At 36.4% G+C, this 14,749-nt stretch overlaps 1 protein-coding gene and 1 long non-coding RNA gene across 11 annotated transcripts in view; one reads left to right on the top strand and one right to left on the bottom strand.

Annotated features, from left to right (window-relative positions):
- The window catches only part of USO1 (USO1 vesicle transport factor), an 89,020-nt gene that overhangs the window by 26,653 nt on the left and 47,618 nt on the right, over window positions 1–14,749 (bottom strand). For all 6 annotated transcript variants that reach the window (XM_072810619.1, XM_072810620.1, XM_072810623.1 and 3 more), the window contains one exon: window positions 13,813–13,933. In XM_072810619.1, the coding sequence (XP_072666720.1) occupies window positions 13,813–13,933 (121 nt within the window). The remainder of the gene's footprint in view (window positions 1–13,812; window positions 13,934–14,749) is intronic.
- LOC140623891 (uncharacterized) overlaps window positions 2,362–14,749 on the top strand; it is a 58,350-nt gene continuing 45,962 nt past the window's right edge. Inside the window, exons 1-2 of one of the 5 annotated variants that reach the window (XR_012023421.1) lie at window positions 2,449–2,564; window positions 6,176–6,280. This is a non-coding gene — a long non-coding RNA (uncharacterized lncRNA). Of the gene's footprint in view, window positions 2,565–6,175; window positions 6,281–14,749 lie in introns of all 5 variants that reach the window. The other 4 variants (XR_012023425.1, XR_012023424.1, XR_012023423.1 and 1 more) reach the window with 4 other exon arrangements.

Raw genomic sequence — 14,749 nt, 5'->3', positions numbered from 1 at the left:
GTATGGCAAGGCAGACAGAAAGCCTGACTCCTGATGGCCACAGACCACAAGCTGTGTGCTCTTTCTCAGGTCCCCACTGATGTCTTGACCATTCTGTTCAACTATCCACTCCCCTCAGTAACTCATATTTTTTCTTCAGATCCCAGATTAAACATCAAGACCTGATGACCAGGTTAGCATCATCATGATCCAGCTACATACTTTCACAAAAACCTGCTCCTTTTATTACTTAGTATCTGTCTTCTCTACTAGATTATAATTCATAAAGACAGGGATGTGAATGCCCTACTAGGATACAGTGACTTACTCTATATCCTCAGCAGAGACAGAGACAAGATATCAAGTCTATAATTATCAGGTCACTACTAAATATTTGTTGAATGAATCAATCATATCTTAAAAATTTTTTATTTTTTTTTAAAAGATTTTATTTATTTATGAGACAGACAGAGAGAGAGAGAGAGAGAGAGAGAGGCAGAGACACGGGCAGAGGGAGAAGCAGGCTCCATACAGGGAGCCTGATGTGGGACTCGATCCTAGAACCCCAGGATCACACCCTGACCTGAAGGCAGATCCTCTACCGCTGAGCCACCCAAGTGTCCCGAATCAATCATATCTTATTTAATCTCTAAGAAGCACCTGACATTGTTGTCTTGCTGTCTCTTTCTAGAAACTTCCTCTTCCTGTGGTTTCTCAAACACTAACCACTCTCTTCTGTTCCTTACAAATTTCTGACCACTCTTCTGGCCTTGCTATTGGTCCTGATTTCTGCTATCCATTTATTCCTATCTCTGCTTATTAACATACTATGCTATAGGGTACTTTTATCCACACTACAGCCTACATTAGTATATTTAAGCTTAAAGTTCACCAACTAATCTCTACGAAATGCTAGTTTAACCAAGGATCTGCTTCCTCAAGAATATGACTGATGCTAGATGTTCACAGCTAGTAGGTTCCTCTGTGCAGTACACCTACACTTTTACTCCTATTAGAGTTTTATGTTTACAAAAATCAGTTCCTTTTTTTTTTTTTTTAAACTAACAGAGTTTATTTGGGGGGCACTTGAGTGGCTCAGTTGGAAGAGCATATGACTGTTGATTTCAGGGTTGTCTGAGTTCAAGCCCTATGTTTAACATAGAGATCACTTAAATAAAACTTAAAAAAAAACTTTATTTTTTAGAGCAGCTTTGGTTTACAGAAAAACTGAGCAATAAATTAAAAGGAATCCCCATATGCTCTCTCCTTCTCAGTTTCCCCTATTACTAGATAGCATTAGCATGGTGCATTTGCTATGACTGATGAATGAATACTGATATATTATTAAAGTCCACATTTTAAATTAGGGTTCACTCTGTGTTGTTTGGGGTTTGGCATATTAGTTTTGACATACATATATCATGATGTATCTACCATTACAGTATCATACAGGATAGCTTCACAGTTACAACTACTCATTTCTCTTTCCCCAAATGCCTGGTAACCATTTATCTTTTTACTGTGTTTATAAAGTTTTGCCTTTTCCAGATGTTATATTTCACTTAATATGCATTTAAGATTCCTTTATGTCTTTTCATTGCTTAAGTTTTATTGTTGAATAATAATTAATAATAATGATAAATTTACTGTCTGGATGTACCAGTTTACCCACTCAACTACTGAAGGACATCTTGATTGCTTGTAAGTTTTAACAGCTATAAATAAAGCCACTATAATATTCCTGTGTAGGATTTTGTATGGATATAATTTTTACACTCATTTGGGTAAATACCAAGGAGTGTGATTATTGGATCATATCATAAGAGTATGTTTGGTTTGGTAAGAAAATGCCAAGCTGTCTTCCAAAGTGAGTCATTTTGCACGAGCAATGAATGACAGTTCCCATAGCTCTACATCCTTGACTGCTTTTGGTACTAGTGTTCTGGATTTTCACCAATCTACAACAGGTGTATAGTGCTATCTCAATGTTTTAGTTCGTATCTCCTTAATGATTTATGATGCTGAACATCTTTTCATATGCTATTTTCCATCTATATGTCATCTTTGGTGATGTTTTTGCCCATTTTTAAATTGGGTCATTTACTTATTGTTGAATTTTAAGAGTTCTTTGAGTATTCTGGATACAAGTCCCTTCTCAGGACTATATTATGCAAATACTTTCTTCCAGCATGTGGTTCATCTTTTCATTGTCTTAACAGTAAAGTCCCATGTATCAATTTTTTCTTTCATGGATCAAGTCTTTGGTATTGCATCTAAGAATAAATTACTTTGTAATTTACAAATCTACCATGCTATTTATACTAGTTATTAATGAACTATTATATAAATTGCCAAATAACTGTCCCCCCTAATCTGCAGTTTCACTTTCTGAGGTCTCAGTTATTTGTGTCAAGTGCCATCCAGAAGCAGATGATCCTCCTCCTGATTTAGAGTCAGAAGGTTAATAACAGTAGCCTAATGCTACATCACAATGCCTACATCATGCACCTCATCACAGACATCATTTCATATCATCATGAGAAGCAAGGTGATTACAGCACAATATTTTCAGAGACACAGAGGAAGTAAGATCATATTCATATAACTTTACGGTATATTGTTACAATTGTTGTATTTCATTATTAGTTGTTGTTAATCTCTACTGTGCCTAATTTATAAATTAAAATTTATTGTAGGTATGTAGGTATAGGAAAAAAATACCGTATATATTGAGTTTGGTACTATTTATGGTTTCAGGCATTCACTGGGGGTCTTGGTATATATTCCCTATAGATATGAGGTGATGACTATAATAACAGAGCTATTTTTATAAAAACTAAGTCTTTCACAAAACTCCGTGAAAGCAAGTCCTTAAGAACAGCTGTTGTTATATATAGGTAATGCATGTCTAAAAAAAACAAGAAAAGTCATTGTAAAAACCCATGAAGATCCTGCACTCCGCTTTAAGGAAACCAAAAAGCAAATCCTACAAGACGTATTATAGACATGATGTGAGAAAGATGCAGAAAGATGATGGAAAAACTCCAGTTGTTTGACTCATATTTGAAGAAAAGGTTCTGACTCTAACTCAAAAGATTTGTATATTAATGAATATTTAAAAAATTATTACATTTAACTTGAAATAAAATGTTTAAAGGTGTATATTTTAAATCCTGTTTAAAATCTGATTTAACCAGTCTGATCTCTCCAAATCAAAGGCTTCCTTACCTCATACTGCTGAACCACGTGGATCCTCATCTCCTAAGGAGGAACCACTATATCTGTCCCTTACACAGGACATTAAGTCCTCGTTAAATAAGATCTGCCATTAGAACCATCTAAAGGCTCTGGGGGAAAAAGAGAATGTCAAAGCCCTCACTGTAACTGACAGGTCTTCCCTCCACTGTGCAAAGTGAATTCTAGAGCCTTGAAGGCCACCATCATTTACAAGAAGCCACTGGAAATTATCTTAGCAATCCTAAAGAGTAGCTAATTCGACCTTGCCTTAAAATCCTATTTTCCTTGGTCACCTCTGAAAATATATGCCTTGCTAATCATTTATGCATTTCCATTTTCTCATCTTAGAATACTTAATCTTCTTTCAAACTTTCAAGATGCTACCTCAAACTCCCAAATGTTGGTTAATAAAACCTACTAAACCCTCAATTACTTCATGAAACATTTTTTTTCTTTAAAGAAGCTGCCTTACCCTGTTAACATTCTGAAGCACAGCCAGTTCATGCTCTCAATCCCATATATCTTAGTGTCAGAACATGGAATCTATGATCATTCCAGCCCAGTGTACTTTCCAGAGACCATAGTTCCTCTGCCTTCTCACAAAATCTCCTGTTTCCTTGAGGATCAGGCCATCTGTCCATACCACCTCTTATCACTCCTCATTACAGTTATGTTAACAAAAACGTGGTTACTACTTTGTCCACTGAAAACATTGCTGGCATTTTACTTAAAATCTTCTTTCTCTACTTTCTACCGTCACTCTTGATTTCAAAGACAATCCATCTAATATCTGGACTTCTCAGTTCCTTGGCCTCATCTTCAGAGAGAATTCTCACTCCATTACTAAAACCTCCCATCTTTCCAGCTCAAGTATTCCCAACATATCTGTTCTATGATTTCTCTGAGATTTTCAACCCATCAACAAGTTTTCTTTCTTCCTTTTTAGAAACCCCCTCTGTCTTTATTTCCTTCCCTATCTAGTTTATATTATACAGCTGTTCATTTCTTTACTCCGTAGATAACATACTAAGTTCTTGTTTTACTGTCTTTTCATAGCACCTCCTGAAAAACACACAATCCTGTGAAAAATTAACTGCTTGGCTTTTTATCTATATCACCTAGGCAGCTGAATATTGGAAGGAGTGGGGGGACAGAATCACTTAATCAAGCGGTGCTGTAAAATCCAGTGAAAACCCTCAAAAAGGGCCTTTATCCCTGCCTGGAAATCTTCCTCATTACAACAGCTAGCTCTCCTATTCTCCAAAAGACTTTTTACCTACTCCATAATTCTCAACTATGTCCTTCTCTTTCATTCTTAGCATATGACTCTACTTTCGTTTCAGCTCACTATCACCAAATCTGAAAAAGGACCTACATCTCCACCTGTGCCTTCCCTGTTATGATGGAAGATGTGCCTCTTTTCCGATCTTAAAAATAAACTCCTACCCCTAGTCTGGATTACATTCCTTCCTCCTTTTTTAGGTATTATGTACCACTGATTAACCATCCTTTCTCTCTCGTGTACCCTCCTCCTTTTCAACTTGCTTATACTGGTTGCAGTCTCTCTCACTTTAAAGAAAAGATTCTCATAGATTAAAGGAGAATAATCTGATGATCTCCATAGATGCAGAAAAAAATTCACTAAAATTCAATATTCATTCATGATAAAAACTCTTAGCAAAAATCAAACTTAAAAAATCAAACTTAGGGATGCCTGGGTGGCTCAGCGGTTTAGTGCCTGCTTTCAGCCCAGGGTGTGATCCTGGAGTCCTGGGATTAAGTCCCACATTGGGCTCCCTACATGGAGCCTGCTTCTCCCTCTGCCTGTGTCTCTGCCTCTGCCTCTCTCTCTCTCTCTCTCTCTCTCTCTGTGTGTCTCTCATAAATAAATAATAAAATCTTAAAAAAAAATCAAACTTAATGGTGAGACATCAGCATTCTTATCAAAGTCAGCAGCATTCAACACTATTAAAGATTCTAATTAGAGCAAAGAGACAAAAATGAAAAGTGGTACAAGAATTAAGAAGAAAAATGATTACTTTTATAAGCAGAATATACGATTGTCTACACAGAACGCCTTACAACTAATGGTTTAATAAGATGGTTAGACATAAGATCAACATACAAAAATCAAGTAGTGACCACTTTGAGAATGTAATGGAAAAAGATCCCATTCATATGGTAACAAAAACTGTTAAGAAGCTAGAGGTCAATCTAATAAAAAAAAGGTGTAACACTCTTGCTCAAAATTATAAAACATGACTCAAAGATCTAAAAGAAGATCTGAAAAAATTAAGAGATAGACTTGGGTTCACAAATGAAAAAGTCAATACATACAGATGACAATACTCCTTAAATTAATCTGTAAACCCAGTATGTTTCCAATCAAAATTCCAAAGGGGTTGCCTGGCTGCTCATTGGTAGAGCATGCGACTCTTTTGGGGTTTTGAGTTTGAGACTCACACTGAGTGCAGAGGTTACTTAAAAATAAAATATATATACACAGACACACACACACACACACACACACATATTTACACTTAATATATAGAACTTGACCAGCAAACAAATTTCATTCAAATGAAAGAACAAAAGGAAATGGCATGCTAAGGCAATTGTGATGAGTGCTTCATAATTCATTCAGATGACCAAAATATATTTCTCAGATTTATTTGATCTTCATCCACAGTTCCTGAAAACACTTCAGAGCCATAAAGGTGAAATGGATATACTGCTATTAATGAAGGTGATTTTGATCTACCTCACTGAAGGGCAGGCAGGACCAACCATGTGACCACAGAGTTGGAACTTTCAGGCCCCCCAAAATACTCCTCCCACCTCTGGGGAGAGGGGTAAGGCTAGAGGTTGAATCATCTAATGCCTGATGACTTAGTCAATCATGAATTTTTAATAAAGACTCCATAAAAACCCAAGACAGTTTTTCACTCCATCTTTTCAGAGAGCCTCTACACTTAGGGAACCAGGACGCTTCCACCAGGTGTCATTGAGCTGGGACTCAAGCTTCTTGAGGATAGAAGCTCCTTTGTTTTGTAAATTTGATACGGTGAGCATTTATTACTTCTATAATTAATAAATAAATTTTATATTAAAAAGATTTTATTAAGAGTACCGTTAGAGTCATCTGTTCGGGTATAGGGGTCTTTCATGACTGTAAAAATTTATCATGGGTTAAATCTTATTTTTATTTGCACTCTAGGTCAGAGTAGCAGTTACTAGTTAAGCTGTACCAGTTTTGAGGTAAATGTGCTGCCAACCACAAGCATGTGAGGCTGGGTCTTATCACTGAAGGAGGCCATTCAAATGACTTTCTCAGAGAATCCATATCAAAATGACTTTGCTAGAGTTCCCGCATAACTATACGGAAAGTATAATAACTTTGTCTAGAATATATTTTGATGTGAGAAATCTGGTCCAAATTGTCATTTTTAATGAGTCAGTTTCTTCTGATTTTTATTTTTTTGTAAAGATTTTATTTATTTATTCATGGAGACACAGATAGAGGCAGAGAACAAAACACTGCTAGCATTTGGGCATATTCCCTTCCTGTATATCTTTATGGGGGAAGTACTAACTATAATTTTTACTGGTTATAAAAATTCATTATAGGCATTAGAAGATCTCAAACTTCAGAGTACTTAAAAGGTCACGTGGGTTGATTCTGAGTGTATTACTAGCGGGACTTAGCAATCTGTTATTTTCCATAAGCCCTACATGATTCCTGTTCAAGAAGTTCTGCATCAAACTTTAACGTGGGGCATCTGGGTGGCTCAGCCAAGTAAGCATCTGACTCTTGATTTCGGCTCAGGTCATGATCTCGGAGTCCAAATATAAGTCTTTGTGGACAGCTTAGATTTCTTCTCAGAAGTAGAATTTTTTTTTAAGGATTTTATTTGTTTATTCATGACAGACACAGAGAGAGAGAGAGAGAGAGCGAGGCAGAGACACAGGCAGAGGGAGGGGCGGGCTCCAAGCAGGGAACCTGACGTGGGACTCAATACTGGGTCTCCAGGATCACACCCTGGGTTGAAGGCGGCACTATACCGCTGGGCCACTGGGGCTGCCCCCAGAAGTAGAATTTTTGTTCAACAGGTATAAACATTTTTTTTTAAGGTTCTGAATATATATTGCTGAATACAGGGCAAGTCTTTGGAAAGCAAGTTATTCATTTGAAATACATGTAATTAAAATGCAATTATTTAACGAAAAAAAAAAAAAGAAGCTCCTTTGTTCAGGACCTCCCCCTATTTATCTCTTCACCTGGCTGTTGATTCATATCCTTTAATAAGCCAGTAAACAAAAGTGTTTCCCTGAATTCTGTGACTTAGGTCAGAAGCACAGGTAACAGCCTGGGCCTTGACTGTCATCTGAAGGGGGAGGTAGAGGGTAATTTTTGTAGGACTAAATCCTCAACCTGTAGAATCTGATGCTATCTATGGGTAGACAGTGTCAGAACTGAGTTGAATTCTCAAATACCCTACTGCTATCTAACACTGGAACTGGATCCAGGAACCAGGCAGTATAGAGGATTTTTCTTGTAAGAGATTATGAGGTACAGTTATTTAAAAAGTGTGGTTTTCATGGAGAGGGAGACAAATGGAACAGAGCAGAACTCAGAAACAGTCCTTCACACTTATGGACACATGATTACAAATCTCATACCATCATTCAAATGCAAAACCCATGTTAATTAAATATAAAAGACAAAATTGCAAAGCCTTTAGAAGAAAATGATGAAAACTCTCTTTACAACCTTGACATAGAGAAATTCCTCCCACGTGTGCACTCTCTCCCTCTCATAAATAAATAAATAAATAAATAAATAAATAAATAAATAAATAAATGAAAATGTAATCTTAAAAAAGGCCAATATACATGATTATGTTAAGAATTTAATAGAAATACTATAACTAGATGAGAAGATAATTGAAGCATGTATAATTAACAAAGAATTAGTATCCAGAATACATAAAGAACTCTTAGTAATCAACTGGAAAAGGAAAAATAGGGCAACCCAGGTGGCTCAGCAGTTTTAGTGCTGCCTTCAGCCCAGGACCTGATCCTGGAGACCCGGGATCGAGTCCCACATCTGGCTCCCTGCATGGTCCTGCTTCTCCCTCTGCCTCTCTCTCTCTCTCTCTGTCTCTCATGAATAAATAAATAAAATCTTTAAAAACAAAAAAGAAAGGAAAAATAATCTTACATTAAAATGGTCAAGCAGGTAATTCAGAGGAGTAAAAGACAAACCAACCAACAAAATCAGATGGCATAAACACCCATGAAAATATGCTAATCTCATTAGTTTATGAAAAGTGAAAATCTCAATGAGATATCATCTCATACCCCTCAAACTGACAAGCAAGGATTGACAAAAAAGTGAAGAAAAAGAAACTTAAAAAAATACTGCTGATAGATGTATAAACTGAAAAAAACCACTTAAAGCCATCTGGTAATATGTGGTAAAGATGAAAAAAGTATAATTTTATTTGTAGATATACAGTGTAGAGAAACTTCATATACAAGTAGACACATAAGGACCATTTACAACAATAGTTTGCTAGCAAAAATAGATACAGCCTAATTGTCAACTCAATTAAAAAAAAAATCACAGGCACCTGGGTGGCCTGGTGGGTTGAGCATCTGCCTTTGGTTTGGTCTGTGATCTTGGAGTCCTAGGATTGAGCCCCATGTCAGGCTCCCTGCTCAGTGGAGGGTCTGCTGATCCCCCCTCCCTCCCCCGACTCATGCTCGCACACGCTAATAAATAAAATCTTAAAAAAAATAGATCATAGAATATTCATACTACTGAATAATACATAGTACTTAAAATGAATAAACTAAAGTAATATGTATCAAGGCAGCCCCTGTGGCCCAGCAGTTTAGCACCACCTTCCACCCAAGGCATGATCCTGGAGACCCAGGACTGAGTCCCATGTTGGGCTCCTTGTGTGGAGCCTGCTTCTCCCTCTGCCTGTGTCTCTGCCTCTCTGTGTCTCTCATGAATAAATAAATAAAATCTTAAAAAAAAAAAATAATATATATCAACATGGATAAATCTGAAAAACATGATGTTGGATAAAAACAGCAAGTTATAAAATTATATTCAAAAGTATACTTTTTATCTAGTTTAAGAATGTGTAAAATAATGCTATATATGGTTTATTAATATATGATATGTGTGTGTAGAATCACACAAATACATGTTAAAAGTATAAAAACAGGGGCGCCTGGGTGGCTCAGTTCGGTAAGCACCCAACTCTTGATTTCCACTCAGGCCATGATCTCAGGGTTGTGATACTGAGCACTACATTGGGTTCCATGCTCAGCACAGAGTCTGCTGGGATTCTCTCCTTCTCCCTCTGCTCCTCTCCCCACTCATGCACTTTCTCTGTCCCCACCCCCCAAAATCTTTTTTTTTTAAAAGTATAAAAACACTCACTGGATGGGAAAACAAAATCAAAATACTATAATTTTAGAGAAGAAGGCAGAGTAACGGAACAGTTACATAAAGGACTTAACTATCTGTGGCATTTTATTTCTTTAAAAAAATCTAAAACATGTATAGCAAAATGTAAATAATAGAACTGGACAATAGGTACAAGTGTTTCTTACATTATTTCTGTTTTCAGTATGTTTGAAACATTTCATGTCAACAAAAAATTGAAGAGGCTAAAAATCATTTCCTATTAATTTCCAGTTCACATTATTTCTGTTTTCAGTATGTTTGAAACATTTCATATGTCAACAAAAAATTGAAGAGGCTAAAAAACATTTCAATCTCCAGTTCCTATTCACCTCTCTCTCTTGACTTTTCCAAATTCTTTGTATGCATTTTCTCTACTATTCTATTTTCTCACTTCTAATTCACTCCTCTTAACACTGCAATATGGATTCTGAGGCAATCATTATACTCAATTGCTCTCCCCAAGGTCATCAATGATATCCATGTTATAAATCCCAAGGTGCAGGGACACCTGGGTGGCTCAGTGTCTGGGTCTCCAGGATCACTTCAGCTGCCTTCAGCTCAGGGCATGAACCTGGGATCTGGGATCGAGTCCCACATTGGGCTCCTTGCAGGAAGCCTGCTTCTCCCTCTGCCTGTGTCTCTGCCTCCCTCTGTGTCTCTCATGAATAAATAAATAAAATCTGTAAAAAATGTATTATTTTAAAAAATCCCAAGGTGCATTTCTGCCCTTGTTTGACATCTTTGCAGCTTCTAACAATGCTATCCCACTCCCCAGACCCTCCTACAGTGATTTTCCTCTCTTTCAGCCCTCAGTCTCTTTCACCAAGACTTGCTCCTCTATCTCTTAACATTAGTACAGCTTAGGTTTTGTTTGAGCACTTCCCTTCTCGCTCCTTACTCATCCAAACGGACTCATCTAATCTTTAACCTCATTTATCTAATTTTGTTTCATCTATCATTTATATTGTAAGTACTCAAATCTTTATCTTCAGGCTGCCCTTCTCTCCAGATTAATATAGCCAAATATCAACTTCAACTATATTATTCAATTTGCTAATCTCAGTACAGTCAATGCAAATAAACATTTTCTTCTCCAACCTTAGTGCTAGGTTTTCAGATCAATCTCTCATTGATTATACACACAAGTACAAATGCTGAATTAAAAAAAAAAAAGTCTTGTTGGGACACCTGGGTGGCTCAGCGGTCGGGCATCTGCCTTCAGCTCTGGGCATGATCCTGGAGTCGCGGGACTGAGTCCCACATTGGGCTCCCTGCATGGAGCCTGCTTCTCCCTCTGCCTGTGTCTCTGCCTCTCTCTGTGTCTCTCATGAATAAATTAAAAAAAAAATTTTTTTTAAAGTCTCAGGAGCAATAAAGAATTGAAAGTTTAGCAGGCTAACTCTGATAAGAAAATGAGTATTTAGAGAGGTAAACAAGTATAAATACCTTTTGGCTGGAAGTATATTTCTCAATCTTAAAAAACCTAAAACTTTTATTTTGATAGACTGATGGGGCAAGGGAAAATAAATCAAACCCAAGAGTATACACAAGGTGGGAAAAGAATCTAATTGCAAATTCTCCACTAATAAGCTGAGACTTCAAAGGGCTATGTCCTCAGGGTGAGAATAACCAAAATTTTTCTAATCCTTATAGATCTTAGAGCTTGGTTTTGAATTGCCTAAGTGGTCTAGGAACTCTCAAGCCTTAAACCTGGACTAAGTTGATCCCAGATAAACTGCACTCCCAGGGCCTGGCAGAAACAACTATGTTTTCTCTAAAAGAAATTATCTCCACCCTAGGCTTCAAATTCCTATGAATAATTCTGTTAAATAAAACATAACACATAATCAAAGATAATCACACATACAGAAAACATTATAAAATGTATAAGAACCAACAGAGCAAAAGTTCCCGATCCACAAAGACCTGAAATACTGGGACCACTAGACACAGACTATAAAAAATTTGTTTCTTGTGTTTGAAGAAGTAAAAAGTTAGTTGAAAATATCTGCAGAGAGAGGTGCCGGAGTTGTGCAGTCGGCTGGGCATCTGACTCTTGGTTTTCACTCAGGTGGTGATCTCAGGGTCGTGGCATCAAGCCCCGGTTCATCGGAGGGTCTGCTTAGGATTCTTTCTCTCTCCCTAGCCCTTTGCCCATCCCCCTGCTCACACGAACTCTGTTAAATAAATACATACATACATACATACATACATACATAAATGTTTAAAATAAAGAAAAGAAAAAATATCCGTAGAGAAAAGTAAATTATAAAAAACTACACAGCAAGTTTCCTAAAGAACCAAACAACTTCCAGAAAAGAGAAATTAAAAATTCAATGGATGTACGTTGACTTAAACTTACCTTTCACAATATATTAAGTCAAATCATGTTGTATACCTCACACTTGTAGGTCAACTGTGTTTCAGTAAAAATGAGGGAAAAAGAATCTCTCAATAGACATGTTTAACAGCAGATTAAATATAGGTGAAGATGAATAGTTTATTTTTGCTTTTGTCATCAAAATAAAAAGCTTTTGCACAGTGAAGGAAACAATCAACAAAATTTAAAAGGCAACCTACAAAAAGGGGTATTTGCAAATGACATACCTTTAAAGGGTTTGTTTCTATAAAGAACTTATAAAACTCAATATCCCAAAAAAGTAATCCAATTACAAAACAGGCAGAAGACACAAAGAGATGATTTTCCAAAGAAGATATCCAGATGGCCAACAGACACATGAAAAGATGCTCAGTATCACTTATTATCAAGGAAATACAAATCAAAACTATAATGAGATTTCACCCATACCTGCCAGAAAGGCTAAAATCAACAAGACAAAAAAACTACAGGTGTTGGTGAGGATGGGAAAAAGAACACTCCTACAACTGTTGGTGGGAATGCAAACTGGTACAGCTGCTCTGGAAAACAGTATATACGTTACTCAGGTTAAAAACAACTACCCTGGGATGCCTGGGTGGCTCAGCAGTTGAGTGTCTACCTTTGGCTCAGGGCGTGATCCCAGAGTCCCAGGATCGAGTCCCGCATTGGGCTCCTTGCAAGGAGCCTGCTTTTCCCTCTGCTATGTCTCTACCTCTCTCTGTGTGTCTCATGAATAAATAAATAAAATGCTTAAAACAAACAAAAAACCACAACTACCCTATGATCCAGCAGTGGCACTACTAAGTATTTACCCAAAGAATACAAAAATACTAGTTCAAAAGGACACATGCACCCCAATGTTTTTATTTATAGCAACATTATCTCTAATAGCCAAACTGTAGAAACAGCCCAAGTGTCCATTGACTGATGAATAGAATAAGATGTGGTGTATATATATATATACACACAATGAAATGTTGTACTCAGCCACAAAAAGGAATAAAATCTTGCCATTTGCTCCACATGGATGGAGCTTAGAAAAAGACAAACACCATATGTGGAATTTAAGAAACGAAATAGATGTTCATAGGGAAAAAAAGAGAGAGGCAAACAAAGAAACCAAACTCTTAACTCTAGAGAACCAACAGCGGGAGGTGGGTGGGTGGATGGGTTAATAGGTGATGGGGATTAAGGAGTGTACTTGTGATGAGCATGGGATGATGTATGGAAGTGCTGAATCACTATATTGTACACATGAAACTAATATCACATAGTATATTAACTATCTGGAATTTAAATAAAAACTTAAAATAATAAATAAGTGTAGGTGAAGAAAGAACTGTTGAAATAGATAACAGGTCAGAAGTAATAAACCAGAATAGAGCTTGGAAAGACAAAAAGATGGAAAACACAGAAGAGAAAGTAAAATAAAGTGAGAGTCAAATCAGATGACAGAAAACTTGATTCTGAGTTTAGAAAGATAGGAAAAAATGTAGCAGAGCAGTATTTGAAGAGAGATAGCTGAGATTTTCCAGAAATGATGAAAGACACCAACCTAGATTCCAGAAGCCTAACAAATTTCAAATAGGATAAATAAGAAATTCATACTCTGCAAACCATAATGAAAGAAAGAATATAATGAGTTCTCATTTCTCCCTCTAATGGCATTCCCTAGAAGTTAACAATTTAGTGAGCACAAAAGGAATCTCTCTAAATCAATCTCATACTATACCTCCATCACTGTTCCCCTCCTCTGTAATAATGTCCAGTAGTCTCTCAAAAGCATTTTCAAAAGCAACAATTTTCTGGATTGCTCCATTGCTTCTGGTTAGTGCCTGCAGTAGTAATACACCCTTATGGAGAAAAAAAGATAATGTTTAGTAGAGAACAACTTTTATAAGACATTTAAAAACCACAGATTTTAGAAGTGCAGAAATTTCACAGAGGTGAGCAGTATGCCTCTCTAAGATTATAAATCTCAAAGGGACAGGGCCTAGACTAGAATCCATGTTTACCAACTCCTAATTCCATTTCCTTTTCACTGCACAATATAAATATGCAACAATTCTTACATATTCATCAATCATTACTCAGCTTTAATCGTGGCCTGAGAAAGCTGGGCACAATAATGTGTCTCAGAGATGCTTTTGTATGTGCTTCACAATAGCAATGGTATGAAATTGTGAATTCAATAATATAAATCTACAAACATCATCACATTCTAGAACAGAAAATTCTATTCTCCTGTAATTATCTGGCCTCTAAATGCCCAAAACTTGATTCTAAGTCAATAGAAAAAAATAAAATAAAGTAAAACAATTCACAGCAGTCTTTGCTTCTGATTCTTAGTTTTTCTTAGCTCCCGTAAGCTGGATTTAATTTATATATTCTGCAACTTCTTCATTATCATTCAAGAAAAACTTGCTGTTACTCATTTCTATTTATTTCACCATTAAATAACAAGTATTTTGTAATAATACCATTTGCTGATTCTTTGAAACCACATTTTTTATGAAAACCGATTTTTTTTTTGAAAAATGGTATTTTTTAGGGGAAAAAAAGGCAGATACTTGACAAAAAGAAGAATAGCAAAAGAGTAGTTCGAAAGTCCTAAAAAAGGCAAATTAGCTTATTGGGCAGATAAATATTCATATAAGACAAAAAAAAAA

The sequence above is a fragment of the Canis lupus genome, chromosome 33 (assembly GCF_048164855.1).
Source record: "Canis lupus baileyi chromosome 33, mCanLup2.hap1, whole genome shotgun sequence".
Classification (NCBI taxonomy): domain Eukaryota; kingdom Metazoa; phylum Chordata; class Mammalia; order Carnivora; family Canidae; genus Canis; species Canis lupus.
The sequence above is the reverse complement of the archived record's forward strand: the minus strand, read 5'-3'. Positions and strand labels throughout refer to the sequence as shown.